Source organism: Panicum hallii, chromosome 2 (assembly GCF_002211085.1).
Source record: "Panicum hallii strain FIL2 chromosome 2, PHallii_v3.1, whole genome shotgun sequence".
NCBI lineage: Eukaryota > Viridiplantae > Streptophyta > Magnoliopsida > Poales > Poaceae > Panicum > Panicum hallii.
Genome location: NC_038043.1, coordinates 46,919,231 through 46,935,314, shown reverse-complemented (window position 1 = coordinate 46,935,314; position 16,084 = coordinate 46,919,231). Strand labels below are relative to the sequence as shown.

The 16,084-nt window shown below is 48.2% G+C and overlaps 1 protein-coding gene and 1 pseudogene across 1 annotated transcript; both read left to right on the top strand.

The window, feature by feature from the left end:
• Positions 1–7,651: 7,651 nt before the first annotated feature.
• Positions 7,652–10,506, top strand: LOC112879341 (annotated as a pseudogene).
• Positions 10,507–13,364: 2,858 nt separating this feature from the next.
• Positions 13,365–16,084, top strand: LOC112879340 (probable auxin efflux carrier component 5b). Its single transcript, XM_025943575.1, has 4 exons — positions 13,365–14,253; positions 15,265–15,350; positions 15,436–15,670; positions 15,770–16,084. Exons 1-4 carry the CDS (start codon positions 13,556–13,558, stop codon positions 15,843–15,845), a joined length of 1,095 nt encoding a protein of 364 aa, XP_025799360.1. The 5' UTR covers positions 13,365–13,555; the 3' UTR covers positions 15,846–16,084.

The window sequence follows — 16,084 nt, the reverse complement described above, 5'->3', positions numbered from 1 at the left end:
GCTGTTTGTCTGGTTGATTTCGCTAGACTTCTCATTGCCGAGATCACGCTTTCCCTCGGTGCCTTCTTTGTCTGGTTGATTTCGGTAGACTTCTCATTGCCGAGATCACGCTTTCCCTCGGTGCCTTCTTGTTCCTGACTTCCTTAGTTCCTTGGTACCGAGATCACGCTTTTCTCACTGGTTGGTGCTTCTTAATCCTGGCTTCCTCAGTTTGTTGATGCCGAGATCACGCCCTCGCTAGGTCGGTGCCTTCTTGCCTGTGGCTTCCTCAGTTCCCTTATGCTGAGAGAGATCACGCTTTCCTTGCTTTCCTTGCTTGCTCACGCTTTCCTCGGTTCCTTGATGCTAAGATCATGAAGGTGTTGAGATGTCCCCGAGATTTCGTACCATGGCGCCCCTCCTTGCTTCGCAGTCCCCCAGGACCTCAGCGCTCACAACGGAACCCCGGCCACCTTCTCCGCGCCGCCGTCGGACCCGACCTCGCCGCCTGGACACGCGCGCGCCGCCCGGCGACGTAGTCACTGTCGAAATCCACCCCGTGGCTGGCCGTCAGTATATAAGGCCGTCGTCCTGCTTGACCACGACAGCGGCGCGCGCGTGTTCTCGCTTTGTTGACGCCGCCGCAGGCCGGGATGCGCCACCAAGCACGCTCTGCATGCAGGACAGGCCGGACCGGCCAGCTGGGAAGGTCAATGCGTGTGTTGTTGTTTACTGTAAGATCTGGTAGGCAGGTTAAGCAAAACACCTTCCCTGAATTGGAAAAGGCGAACCACTTAACATGTGATGTACGTGTGTTTGATGCAAAGGGTCAACTTCTCGGTTAGATCAGCAATTCAGCATACAAGCTGATGGCGTTGCATTGCACATTCAAAACATGTATAGAGAATGATAAATGCGGCGACGTCTGTAAAGAAAACATACACATGCAGCCAAACTGGGACAAAGTTGCCGGTGCTAGTTAAAATGTTTCTCTGGAGTTTAAGCCATAAACAGCCTACCCGAAAAGGCGTTTTGAGAGACACAAAATGCCCGATGTGTGGTAGATTAAATGAGGATGGGACGGAGTCATATATATGCTCCTGAAATGCAAACGGGCCGGTGAAAGAGAAGAAAGATATATGCTCAATTGTCCATCAGCAAATGAAATGAAATGTTCCAGATCGATCCGGACACTAGCTAGATCAAAGCTGCAAATCAAATCCTACGTGTTGTTTTTGAGGCCAACCTACATGTTGTTGTGGGTGTGGTGGCCGATCAGCCACAGGAACAACGCTTATCTGTTCGGGAGAAAATAGCAGGAGCAATGACGCAACATTGATGGCTCCTCTCCTAGTAATCAGGCAGGAGGATGGGGATTATTTTGAAATCTGATGCACTGAACATTTGATTCTTCTCCCATAGCTAGCCATCCTACCAAATCTGCCGCCCAGGGTTTGGATGTGGTCTCATCGCCCAGGGTTTGGATGTGGTCTCATCTCAGCTGAGACCTGAGAGGTCATTCTCAATGGTATTGCTAGCATCACACAGAATCTGATGAGAAGGAAAATAGAAATAAATCCAGATTGTTGTTGTCTTATTTAAGACTGAAATGCGAGCTGTGAGCTGTAGCACATACCATATCGTCATGCACGTGCAGCACATTAAGGTGAAAGCAGAAATTACACAGTAGCCTCATACAGGTACCCCATTTTGTCCAAAGTACCTCCCTTGAGTATTCTGCATGACAAAATGGTGCTCTTTTAGGTAGTAGTGGACTTTTGACACTTGCCTCTACTCCTCCAATGATCATTACAGCGTGGCTTGATGGCTGATTGGTCAATGGGTTAAGAATGGCTTCTTTAGGGTTGAGCTCGTAAATGTCGCCAGGCTTACAATAGTTGTAGTTTGTAGACATTTTGAAAGTTCCAATTAGTACATTTCCTTTTCTTGGTTGCTGAGATGCAATTTGAAGAGTATCTGCTCCATCCTTTTTGCTGTCGCAGATTCTATCATACGAGGACAGGGTACACACCTGCAAAGACAAAAAAGACAAATGATGCAGCTCAAGTTCACTGCACCATGAAATAAGAATAGCTCCTTTTTCGAGCAGACTGACACTAGTTCTACTAACAACTTATGAAAACATGCTTGTATACCTTCACAAGAATAGCTTCACACCGATATCAAGAATTATCTAAACAGATCATGGGGAAAGCAAGTTACAAATGGCTACCATTTTGAACATTTTAACTGTATGACTTAAAAGGGAGTTATAAGAGTCTAGATAAGGCACACGCCGAAATTTTTATACTATATGACAGGTGTTGACATCTAAATTATTCTTTAGGAGATATTGGCATCTAAATTATTATCTATTAATATTGACATCTAAATTATACTGTATGACTGCTGTAGAATCGGTTCTCACGTTCTGGTGATCTGATCGGTCCATGAAGCTTTTGCGGTGCTGATCCGTCGATAGAATTTTCGCACCGAGTTTCGATCATCTAGGGACTAGGCGGGGTGAGCTTTTTGACATGCCAAAAGCCTTCTGATGCTACCTGTAACCTGTCCATCAGGATGCAGGTAAAATCAGGCATGGGGTTCTACTTCCACTCTCTCTCTCTCTCTGAAAATTGTTCTGCTTCCACTCTCACCCGACTGTTTGTCGATCTGATTGACACTTAATCGTTCGGCAAAAGAAAAATTGCTCTGCAGCGCTCAGAAATTATTTAACTTTGCTGCACTTGTGAGATGGTCACTGTATATTGCTGCCCTCATCAAATAAGCAACAGTGGTTACTGGTTACAGTTGCATAAGAGCAAAGACACAAGCTTAGTAAGCAGCAGCTAATCTACTTGCTGACTGAAGGAGTGAAGGTCAGGGGGGTACAGGTGGCAACACTGCAAGTAGGTAAATCCACTGAAAAAAGTAACGCTTGTTGCGTGTTGCGTCAGCAGTTCAGCACTAACACCTTACCAAACCTAGAACAATGTAGTACACGATCAGCACGGGCAGCGACGCCAGCGTCCCGAGGATAACCCTGCAAGATCGCACCGGGGTGCAGTTCCAGTCAGTATGGCCTGAGGAGAGCCGAGACAGGTTCAAGCAAATAGTCTAAGCCTAAGCACGAGCCACTTACGCTGTGCTGATCGTGTACTACATTGTTCTAGGTTTGGTAAGGTGTTAGTGCTGAACTGCTGACGCAACACGCAACAAGCGTTACTTTTTTCAGTGGATTTACCTACTTGCAGTGTTGCCACCTGTACCCCTCTGACCTTTACTCCTTCAGTCAGCAAGTAGATTAGCTGCTGCTTACTAAGCTTGTGTCTTTGCTCTTATGCAACTGTAACCAGTAACCACTGTTGCTTATTTGATGAGGGCAGCAATATACAGTGACCATCTCACAAGTGCAGCAAAGTTAAATAATTTCTGAGCGCTGCAGAGCAATTTTTCTTTTTCTGAACGATTAAGTGTCAATCAGATCGACAAACAGTCGGGTGAGAGTGGAAGCAGAACAATTTTCAGAGAGAGAGAGAGTGGAAGCAGAACCCCATGCCTGATTTTACCTGCATCCTGATGGACAGGTTACAGGTTACAGGTAGCATCAGAAGGCTTTTGGCATGTCAAAAAGCTCACCCCGCCTAGTCCCTAGATGATCGAAACTCGGTGCGAAAATTCTATCGACGGATCAGCACCGCAAAAGCTTCATGGACCGATCAGATCACCAGAACGTGAGAACCGATTCTACAGCAGTCATACAGTATAATTTAGATGTCAATAATAATTTAGATGCCAATATCTCCTAAAGAATAATTTAGATGTCAACACCTGTCATATAGTATAAAAATTTCGGCGTGTGCCTTATCTAGACTCTTATAACTCCCTTTTAAGTCATACAGTTAAAATGTTCAAAATGGTAGCCATTTGTAACTTGCTTTCCCCATGATCTGTTTAGACAATCCTTGATATCGGTGTGAAGCTATTCTTGTGAAGGTATACAAGCATGTTTTCATAAGTTGTTAGTAGAACTAGTGTCAGTCTGCTCGAAAAAGGAGCTATTCTTATTTCATGGTGCAGTGAACTTCAGCTGCATCATTTGTCTTTTTTGTCTTTGCAGGTGTGTACCCTGTCCTCGTATGATAGAATCTGCGACAGCAAAAAAGATGGAGCAGATACTCTTCAAATTGCATCTCAGCAACCAAGAAAAGGAAATGTACTAATTGGAACTTTCAAAATGTCTACAAACTACAACTATTGTAAGCCTGGCGACATTTACGAGCTCAACCCTAAAGAAGCCATTCTTAACCCATTGACCAATCAGCCATCAAGCCACGCTGTAATGATCATTGGAGGAGTAGAGGCAAGTGTCAAAAGTCCACTACTACCTAAAAGAGCACCATTTTGTCATGCAGAATACTCAAGGGAGGTACTTTGGACAAAATGGGGTACCTGTATGAGTAGGCTACTGTGTAATTTCTGCTTTGTATGAGTAGGCTACTGTGTAATTTCTGCTTTCACCTTAATGTGCTGCACGTGCATGACGATATGGTATGTGCTACAGCTCACAGCTCGCATTTCAGTCTTAAATAAGACAACAACAATCTGGATTTATTTCTATTTTCCTTCTCATCAGATTCTGTGTGATTCTAGCAATACCATTGAGAATGACCTCTCAGGTCTCAGCTGAGATGAGACCACATCCAAACCCTGGGCGGCAGATTTGGTAGGATGGCTAGCTATGGGAGAAGAATCAAATGTTCAGTGCATCAGATTTCAAAATAATCCCCATCCTCCTGCCTGATTACTAGGAGAGGAGCCATCAATGTTGCGTCATTGCTCCTGCTATTTTCTCCCGAACAGATAAGCGTTGTTCCTGTGGCTGATCGGCCACCACACCCACAACAACACGTAGGTTGGCGTCAAAAACAACACGTAGGATTTGATTTGCAGCTTTGATCTAGCTAGTGTCCGGATCGATCTGGAACATTTCATTTCATTTGCTGATGGACAATTGAGCATATATCTTTCTTCTCTTTCACCGGCCCGTTTGCATTTCAGGAGCATATATATGACTCCGTCCCATCCTCATTTAATCTACCACACATCGGGCATTTCGTGTCTCTCAAAACGCCTTTTCGGGTAGGCTGTTTATGGCTTAAACTCCAGAGAAACATTTTAACTAGCACCGGCAACTTTGTCCCAGTTTAGCTGCATGTGTATGTTTTCTTTACAGACGTCGCCGCATTTATAGTTCTCTATACATGTTTTGTATGTGCAATGCAACGCCATCAGCTTGTATGCTGAATTGCTGATCTAACTGAGAAGTTGACCCTTTGCATCAAACACACGTACATCCTCCGATTCTAGTGGTGCTTTATTTAGCCCATCGATAAATAAACTAACTAAAGGCTCAAATATGCTGATGCCACAAGTTAGAGCATCTCCAAGAGACTCTTTATATCTTTTTCTAGTTTATATAAATAGAGATTTTGGTGAAAAAATACCCTCCAACAGCCTCTTCAATTGGATATCTAAATACAGACATCCTCTATTCCGAATTTCTCGCTAGCCAAAGATGGAGAGCAAGAATGACTCTCTAAACTACGCATATAGAAAAGTTGTTGGAAAGCACAAAGATATAGAAAATAATTTTTACTCAAATAACTCTCTAAATGATGATTTACAGTATAGATTTTAGAAAGTCTCTTAGAGATGCTCTTACGTATGCACGTCACATGTTAAATGGTTCGCCTTTTCCAATTCAGGGAAGGTGTTTTGCTTAACCTGCCTACCAGATCTTACAGTAAACAACAACACACGCATTGACCTTCCCAGCTGGCCGGTCCGGCCTGTCCTGCATGCAGAGCGTGCTTGGTGGCGCAACCCGGCCTGCGGCGGCGTCAACAAGACAAGAACACGTGCGCGCGCCGCTGTCGTGGTCAAGCAGGACGACGGCCTTATATACTGACGGCCAGCCACGGGGTGGATTTCGACAGTGACTACGTCGCCGGGCGGCGCGCGCGTGTCCACGCGGCGAGGTCAGGTCCAACGGCGGCGCGGAGAAGGTGGCCGGGGTTCCGCCGTGAGCGCTGAGGTCCTGGGGGACTGCGAAGCAAGGAGGGGCGCCATGGTACGAAATCTTGGGGACATCTCAACACCTTCGTGATCTTAGCATCAAGGAACTAAGGAAAGCGTGAGCTAGCAAGGAAAGCGTGATCTCTCTCAGCATCAAGGGAACCGAGGAAGCCACGGGCAAGAAGGCACCGACCTAGCGAGGAAAGCGTGATCTCGGCATCAAGAAGCTGAGAAAGCCAGGATCGAGAAGCACCAACCTAGTGAGGAAAGCGTGATCTCGGTACCAAGGAACTAAGGAAGTTGTAAGGAAGTCAGGAACAAGAAGGCACCGACCTAGCGAGGAAAGCGTGATCTCAGCATCAAGAAATTGAGGAAGCCAGGATTAAGAAGCACCAACCTAGTGAGGAAAGCGTGATCTCGGTACCAAGGAACTAAGAAAGTCATAAGGAAGTCAGGAACAAGAAGGCACCAAGGGAAAGCGTGATCACGGCAATGAGAAGTCTACTAAAATCAACCAGACAAACAGCACCTATCGATGGGAACAGAGAGCGCCGCACTGAGCGATCGGGGGTATCAACCAATCAAATATGCCAAGGTGAAAAAGTTTCCGCGATTTACATGGTTTTACCTCTCATATAACTTCGATTGATACCCTAAGCCCTGACAAGTGGATCTATGTAAGAGGGGTAAAAGTGGATCTAGATGAGAATTGTGCCTCACATTAAAGCTTCTCTCTTTATACAGTGATGAATGAACGAAGGAGAGGGAATTGGCACCGGTGGAGGAGAAAAAAGAGGCGCGTACAAAAGGATTTGGCACGGAAGAGAGAATTGGCTGCGGCGGAGAAGAAAGATTACGCGCGGTGGAGAAAAAATAGGTCCGTTGGTTTTCGACGTGGGCTGCGGCAGTTAATAATAGTAGGAATTGAGGAGTCTCGCCAAAAAAGAATTGCAGAAACGAGGAGAATAAGGCCCTGTTTAGTTCGCACCCCGTAAACGCAAAAACATAAAAACGCAAAATTTTACAAAGGAATCTTGCTAATTTGAAGTACTAAATGAAGTCTATTTACAAAAATTTTTGCATGGATGGGCTGTAAATCACGAGACGAATTTAATGAGCCTACTTAATCCATGATTTGCAGCAGTGATGCTACAGTAATCATCCGCTAATTATTAATTAATCATGGATTAATTAGCATCATTAGATTCGTCTCGCGATTTACAACCCATCTATGCAAAAAGTTTTTGTAAATAGACTTCATTTAGTACGTCAAATTGGCAAGATTCTGTCGAATTTTTTTTTGCGTTTACACCCCGTGGAACTAAACTGGGCCTAATACTTGTTGCCCTTGGTCACTGTGCCATAAGAAAATACATCGATCATAACTGAATGGACATTAGTTGTGATCGGCCAGGACTTGGTTGTTGTAACTACTTGTAGATAGATTTGATTTAAATCTCTTTGTTTAGATGTCCACGGCAGATCCTCCTCATGCTATATAGATGTAACTCCTGCGCCATCATACACGAAGCCGTCGCACCTAAGAAACCAGGGCGACGTTCCATCCATCTTCCTTTGCTCCTCTGATTTCTACAAGTTGAGCTAAAAGCAAAGATGTCGTCGCGAACCCAGCTGCATGCCCACCATGTCCCTCTCGCCGTCCTCGTCCTCCTCGCCGCCGCTGCTCCCTTACTTGCCGGTGCGCAGCCGGCGTCGCCAGACCCGGCGGCCGACGCCTGCGCCAACCCCTCCGTGGACGGCGCGTGCCACAACGTCCCCAAGGCGCTGCGCCTGAAGCTGATCGCCATCCCGACGATCCTGGTGGCCAGCGTGATCGGCGTGTGCCTGCCGCTCTTCTCCCGCTCCGTCCCCGCGCTCCGGCCCGACCACAACCTCTTCGTCATCGTCAAGGCCTTCGCGTCGGGGGTCATCCTCGCCACGGGGTACATGAACGTGCTCCCGGACTCCTTCAACAACCTCACCTCGCCGTGCCTGCCAAAGAAGCTCTGGGGCGACTTCTCCTTCACGACGTTCGTCGCCATGCTCGCCGCCGTGTTCACGCTCTTGGTGGACTCGCTCATGCTCACCTTCTACAACCGGAAGAGGAGCCGCAACACCTCCGGCCAGCGCGCGGGCGCCGCCCAAGAGAGCCGGCCCGCGCCCGGGCACGGGCACGGCACGGGGACATCGTCGCGGCGGAGTTAGCGGCGGTCGCCAAGCCCGAGGACGACGAGGCCAGCAAGGTGCAGCTGCACCGGAACCGCGTCGTCGTTCAGGTAATCGTGTCGCCATCTCCACACTCCGGTAGTATGCATCTTCTTGCTTTTTTGGCCGCAGGCGATTGGATATGTAATAGAGCCACAACTAAAGTGTTACATATGTTACTTCCTCCCACTTTTGACACTGATTTATTTATTTTATTTTATTTTCCAAATATGACAATGCTTTTTTTATATATGGCATAGGACTGCATGAGAAAATGACACAAGTAGACTAGCAGCTAGCCTGTTTAGTTCCTTCCGCAAAAACGCAAAAAAGCTGTAAACGCAAAGATACCAAAGGAATCTTGCTAATTTGAAGTACTAAATGAAGTCTATTTACAAAACTTTTTGCATGGATGGGTTGTAAATCGCGAGACGAATCTAATGAGCCTACTTAATCCATGTTTTGCAACAGTGATGCTACAGTAACCATCCGCTAATTATTGCTTAATCATGGATTAATTAGCATCATTAGATTCGTCTCGTGATTTACAACCCATCCATGCAAAAAGTTTTGTAAATAGACTTCATTTAGTACTTCAAATTGGTAAGATTCCTTTGAAATTTTTTTTTGCATTTTTGCGCCCTGATCTAAACAGGCCCTAAATATATAACACCGTGCACAGCCAAACTCGAACCATAAATTTGTCATATAAAATATTGTTTGTAAGAGAAATTAGCAAAGTTCTATAATCATAGGAAAATAGTTTCAAAAAAAGTCCAACAATATTATTGTTGTTTCAAATATATGCATATCATTAAACTAACATCTATTGTTGATAAAAAAAACTGTGAAGATGCATATAAATCAGTTAAATCATCTACCATATTTTTACGTAGTATGTCCTTCATCTACAATTTATGATATGCACACATTTCTAAAGTAAACGCCTTAAGATTTTGACCAACAATTAGGCTAACTAAATATGAACTTAGTTATAAATTTAAAGTAGTACAGTTAGATTTGTAATTCAATTCAATAATAATTGTAATTTCAATGACAATAGTTCCATCCGTCCCAAAAGAAAGTAAGTCACATTCTACGATTCAAATTTTGTCTTGTTATGTAATTCCTTGCTAATGCATCAATAGTGTTCAGCAGCTTGAGCCGGTCAAAGGTTTTTGGGGTCTTGGAAAATAGAACTGACATAATGCAACACAGTTGTCAATTAAGCTACGTGTTTCGTGTTTGACTTATTTTATTAAACAAAGGATACGGATAACACGAGGTATGTGCGCATAGTTAACAAATTTTTTAACTAATCAAACATGCCAGACACTCGACTTAAGCTAACCATGCGCCATCACTATCAGGTTGAAATCCATGACTGATTGTCATGCTAAAATTGTTTTATTTTCTTCTGGAAAATCGTAGTGAAATCCATGACTATTGTGAAGCATCACTATCGGCTAGAAGTTTTTGTGGCAGTTTGACACGTTCGCTATCAGCTAGTAGAAGGTGATGAAAGCATTGCGACCAATCAAATAATGCTCACGTATTTGAGTGGTGGAAACCGCCAATAATTAAAACATCGTCGCATATGCACTGCAGGTCCTTGAGATGGGCATCATCGTGCTTAACTCGGTGGTGATCGGCCTGGGCATTGGCGCGTCGCAGAGCGTGTGCACGATCCGGCCGCTGGTGGCGGCCATGTGCTTCCACCAGCTGTTCGAGGGGATTGGGCTCGGCGGCTGCATCCTGCGGGCGGAGTACGGCCTCAAGATGAGGGCCGGGCTGCTGTTCTTCTTCTCGACGACGACGCCGTTCGGGATCGCGCTGGGGCTGGCGCTCACCAAGGTGTACCGGGAGAACAGCCCCACGGCGCTGGTCGTGGTCGGCCTGCTGAACGCCGCCTCCGCGGGGCTGCTCCACTACATGGCGCTGGTGGAGCTCCTCGCCGCCGACTTCATGGGGCCCAGGCTGCAGGTCAGCGTCAGGCTCCAGCTCCTCTCCTTCGCCGCCGTCCTCCTCGGCGCCGGCGGCATGTCCGTCATGGCCAAGTGGGCGTGATCGAGTCTCGCTCGATCTTTAAATGGGCCGCTACGAGAGGTAAAAGATTTTTAGCACAACATATTAAATTTTGGCAACATTGTGTTTATCTTATCAACTCTATATTTGGAGGCAAATTGAGATTCATGAATATCAACTTTTTACTTAATAATGTCATAGCAAGAATCAAATTTCTTAGATAATTGTGTCAAACAAGCATCAACTTCAATGTACAGAAGAACCATTAAAAACAATGGTGTTTTGCGATCATCGACCACTACGGCCACTTTCCTGTAATACAAATGAAATCAAAGCAGCGGTTGATCATCAAGTATAGATGAGATAGCTGAATCTCTGCAACTAAAAGGAACCTTTGACCCAGTTCGGTTCCGAAAATGGTCGGCAGCTAAATCTACTAGAAATGTGTATCGCGCTTCGTGATTGGATGTGGCCTAACTCATAATGACTCAAGATTTATACTAGTTCAGACAATCGTGCCCTACGTCCAGTCGGGGTCAGTCGGATGTATTGCTTGAGCCCAGGTGCTCGTGAGAGTTGGGAAGTTACAAGATTTCAAGCGGAAGTTGTGAGATTTGAGTCTATGGACCCTTTTAGATCTGTCTTTTGCCTAGGCGGCTGACCCTCCCTTTTATAGCCCAGAGGGGTCAGCTTTATACGGGAACTGCGGGTAGAAAAAGGTTGGTGGAGAAAGAGCTCCTAGCCCCGCCGGTCGGAGTCGTCAGCTCTATCAGTCGGGTCAGCCAACTCTGTCAGTCGGAGTTCTTCGTCGACCACCGTCCAAATCCTGCGTCGTGGAGTGGCTGCCTCGTCTCGTCCTTGTGCGTCGTGCTTTGTCGGTCGGGGGGGGGGGGGGCGAGAGCGTGCCGATAGGTACGGTACGGCAGTCACGCCCCGTCCCTGGCGTTATGCCCTGTCACTCCATCATGATGGAGGCGTGTCCGCCGTGTCATGATGATGTTGCGTCCCATCCCTTCGCGAGGATGGGTAGGTGGAATAGTGTCCCCTGCTGCCATAGCAGAGGGGACCGTGACCCCCGTGGAAGCCTGGAAGGAGTGGTTGGCCGTGTACGACAAGTTGACCCCGAGGCTCATCCTTATCCTCCGCACCTGCCCTAGGGGCCCACTAGTGCGTAGGGCCTGACCTTCCGACCGGGCGTGCCGGTCGGGGATGTTTACACGTGCCACATATGTAAGGTGGAGCCTGATCGGAGTGTTCAGTCGAAGCCATGGAGTCTTCAGTCGAAGCCATGGTATGGACCTAGTCTCAGATCGCCTCCCATGATCAGGGACATGGGCTTTGGTCATCCCGACCGAGCTGTCAGTCGGGGTTGTGGGCCGAGGCGGCCCAGATGAAGTTGTCGCCTCATGCAGATGGGTGTTTGTACCATGCGCGGCCTTGGGCTGATCAATGAAAAGTGAGCCCGCTGGAGACCCCGGGTCTCTGGACCCATCACGCGCCGAGCCAATCTCGGCCGTCCATGCAGATCCAACGTCCCAGATCAATCTCCCGTCGGCGCATCCGCCCCCACGCCCACCCCATGACTCGCAGCCCGCATCCAACACCCTGAACTCCACGCACGCACACAGCCCCACCTCGCCCCACAGCATGTACCCTGAGCTTCGTCCTCCGCCGCCATCCTTGCTACGCCCAAACTACCACACCCCAAGCTGATCTCGGCATCAAGGAATTGAGGAAGCCAGGAACAAGAAGACACCGAGCTAGTGAGGAAAACGTGACCTCGGCATCAAGCAACTAAGGAAGTAGGAGCAAGAAGACACAGATCTAGCGAGGAAAGCGTGATCTCGGCATCAAGCAACTGAGGAAGCCAGGAGCAAGAAGACACCGACCTAGCGAGGAAATTTTGATCTCGGCATCAAGGAACTGAGATAGCTAGGACCAAGAAGGCACCAACCTAGTGAGGAAAGCGTGATCTCGGCGTCAAGGAACTGAGGAATCCAGGAATACGAAGGCACCAACCTAGCAAGGAAAGCGCGATCTCCGCGTCAAGGAACTGAAGAAGCCAGGAACAAGATGGCACTGATCTAGCGAGGAAAACGTGATCTCGGCGTCAAGGAATTGAGGAAGGCAGCAACAAGAAGACACCGACCTAGCGAGGAAAGCGTGATCTCAACATCAAGGAACTGAGGAAGCCAGGAACAAGAAGGCACCGATCTAGCGAGGAAAGCGTGATCTCGGCATCAAGGAACTGAGGAAGTTAGGAACAAGAAGGCATCGACTAGCGAGGAAAGCGTGATCTCGGCATCAAGGAACCGAGGAACCTAGGAACAAGAAGGCATCAACCTAGCGAGGAAAGCGTGATCTCGGCATCATCAAGGAACTGAGGAAGCTAGAAACAAGAAGGCACCGATCTAGCAAGGAAAGCGTGATCTCGGCATCAAGGAATCGAGGAAGCCAGGAACAAGAAGGCACAAAGAAAGCATGATCTCGGCATCAAGGAACTAAGAAAGCCAGGAACAAGAAGGCACCGACCCAGTGAGGAAAGCGTGATCTCGGCATCAAGAAACTGAGGAAGCTAGGAACGAGAAGGTACCGACCTAGCGAGGAAAGCGTGATCTCAGCATCAAGGAACCAAGGAAGCCAGCAACAAGAAGGCACCGACCTAGCGAAGAAAGCGTGATCTCGGCATCAAAGAATTGAAAAAGCCAGGAACAAGAAGGCACCGATCTAGTAAGGAAAGCGTGATCTCGGCAATGGAAAGTCTACCAAAATCAACAAGGTAAACAACACCTATCGATGGGAAGAGCGCCGCACTGAGCGACCAGGGGTATCAATCAATCAAATATGCCAAGGTGAAAAAAGTTTCCGCGATTTATATGTTTTTACGTCTTATATAACTTCGATCGATAGTCTAAGTCCTGACAAGTAGATCTATGCAAGAGGGGTAAAAGTGGATTTATATGAGAATTGTACCTCAAATTAAAGCTTCTCTCTTTATACAGTGATGAATGAACTTGATTCGCTTTCTATGTTGATTCCGGCCACTCCAAGCTTGTCGCCTTTTGCTAGTTATTCCGTCTCATGTCACCTCTCTCTCTCCTCTATAAAAGGACCGAACGGAGGCGGTACCTGACACGCACGATCAAGTAGTGCGGAGCTCACTTGTGTGAGCTGTGACTGTGAGGTACGTCAACAAAGAAAACAAAAAAAAAAAAGAGGCGCCGCGCCGGCGAGGGGAGGCCCGAGCACAGCAGGAGGAGATCCGGAGATGATAGGGTGGGGCGACGTGTACAAGGTGGTGGCCGCCATGGCGCCGCTCTACTTCGCGCTGGGGCTCGGCTACGGCTCCGTGCGGTGGTGGAAGCTCTTCACGCCGGACCAGTGCGACGCCGTGAACCGCCTCGTGGCCTACTTCTCCGTGCCCTTTTTCGCCTTCGACTTCGCCGCGCGCATCGACCCCTTCGCGCTCAGCTACCGCGTCCTGGCCGCCGACGCGCTGGCCAAGCTCGCCGTCGTGCTCTCCCTCGCCGCCTGGGCCGCCGCCGCCGCGTCCGCGTCCGCGCACCGCGGCGCCGCCGCCGGGGGCGGCAAGGGCAAGGACAGGGCCGTGTCGTGGTGCATCACGGGGTTCTCGCTGGCCGCGCTCAACAACACGCTCGTCGTGGGCGTGCCGCTTCTGGACGCCATGTACGGCAAGTGGGCGCGCGACCTCATCGTGCAGATCTCCGTGGTGCAGATCATCGTGTACTTCCCGGCCCTGCTGCTGGCGTTCGAGGCTAGGCGCGCGTGGGGCGCCGGGAAGCCGGCCGCGGCGGAGGGAGCTGCTGAGGGCGACGTGGAGGAAAGCGGCGAGACGGCGGCGCGGTCGTTCTGGCCACTGGTTAGGGCGGTGTGGATGAAGGTGGCGAGGAACCCGAACGTCTACGCGGGCGTCCTCGGCGTCGCGTGGGCGTGCGTCACCAACAGGTTCGCGAACAGAACACCGTGGTCGATGATTTTGCCTACTCGATCATGCACTATTTGCATTTTTTTATCCAACGTGCGTGTGAGCTAGATTGGTAAGAATTTTCTACCGTGATTCCATTGAAATCAAAGCTCAGTGAGCACAATTATTATGTACTTTACAACGATAACTCATGCTGAAAATTAGTAGTAGTTATAATTATTCCATGTGAGTAGCTTATTTCTTTTCTTGAGCACAATTATTATGTAATTACTCACTACAGCAACACACTATATTACAGTAATAACAACAAAAGTTGGCTTGTAAAGTAATATTTTTATGTAAAAGTTGAATTTGCATGGACGAATAAAGGTCATAAAACAGCTACTACTACACTCCAAACAGGGGTTGTAAACATAGCGAATGCTATTCTCCGAGGTGATGCCACACCAAAACTATATTGGAACAAGAACAAATACCCTCTTGTTAGTGGAACAACTACCAAAAAGCAACTAATTTTGAGCTAAAGCTCAGTGATTTGACTTAGCATCCTCTTTATTTTAATTTGCACGTCCACTGAAAACATTAAAGTATAACAAAACATATTACCACAAATGGTAGTCCAGCCATGCGTATTAGAAACAATACCACTTTGGCATACAAAAGTTTGGCTGGTCCTGAGAGAATGTCTGGCGCAAATCAGTAGTTGCCGAAAAGGTTCAGGCTAGGGTAACCCCTGCCGTTCTTTTCGTCCATGCATTCTCTTCATGAAGACATGAACTAATGTTCCACTAGTCTCTGTCTGTCTGTTGGGCTGTAAATTTCAATGCTCTGCTACTGCTACACGCCACTAGAGGCATGCTAGCACAATGCAACGTGGACCGCACAGGTGGAATTGTTTGCCTGCAGTGATGTCATTGCCACTCGTTAAAAAAAAAGTTTTGCATTCCTCAAGTCTTTTCTTTCCATGAGCACTTGAGCAGCAGCAGCAGCAATGGTTTGGTTAGCTGTTTCTTGATCTGTGCGCGACGCAGGTGGCACATCGAGACGCCGAGCATCATCGAGGGCTCCGTGCTCGTCATGTCCAAGACCGGCGTTGGGCTCGCCATGTTTAGCATGGGTAACGAGACGAAGCAAATCATAATACCAAAAAAAAAGGAATCCGCAGTCTGACATGCATGTACGCACTGGCGCGTGGTATGCAGGGCTGTTCATGGCGCTGCAGGAGAAGATCGTCGTCTGCGGCGCCGGGCCGACCCTGCTCGGCATGGCGCTGCGGTTCGTGGCCGGGCCGGCGGCCACGGCCGCCGGCGCCGTGGCTCTCGGGCTCCGCGGCGACGTCCTGCGCCTCGCCATCATACAGGCCGCGCTCCCCCAGTCCATCACCACGTTCGTGTTCGCCAAGGAGTACGCTCTGCACGCGGACGTCCTCAGCACAGCGTAAGTGGCTCGTGCTTAGGCTTAGACTATTTGCTTGAACCTGTCTCGGCTCCCCTCAGGCCATACTGACTGGAACTGCACCCCGGTGCGATCTTGCAGGGTTATCTTCGGGACGCTGGCGTCGCTGCCCATACTGATCGTGTACTACATTGTTCTAGGTTTGGTAAGATGTTAGTGCTGAGCTGCTGACGCAACACGCAATAAGCGTTACTTTTTTCAGTGGATTTACCTACTTGCAGTGTTGCCACTTGTACCCCCATGACCTTCACTCCTCCAGTCAGCAAGTAGAGTAGCTGCTGCTTACTAAGCTTGTGTCTTTGCTCTTATGCAACTGTAACCAGTAACCACTGTTGCTTATTTGATGAGGGCAGCAATATACAGTGACCATCTCACAAGTGCAGCAAAGTTAAATAA

Excerpts from the sequence above, each read along its gene's own strand:
- LOC112879340 (XM_025943575.1), top strand. The coding sequence starts at position 13,556 with ATGATAGGGTGGGGCGACGTGTACAAGGTGGTGGCCGCCATGGCGCCG. Across the intron at positions 15,351-15,435 it reads GCTCGCCATGTTTAGCATGG|GGCTGTTCATGGCGCTGCAG; the intron begins GTAACGAGACGA and ends CGTGGTATGCAG. Across the intron at positions 15,671-15,769 it reads GCGGACGTCCTCAGCACAGC|GGTTATCTTCGGGACGCTGG; the intron begins GTAAGTGGCTCG and ends GCGATCTTGCAG.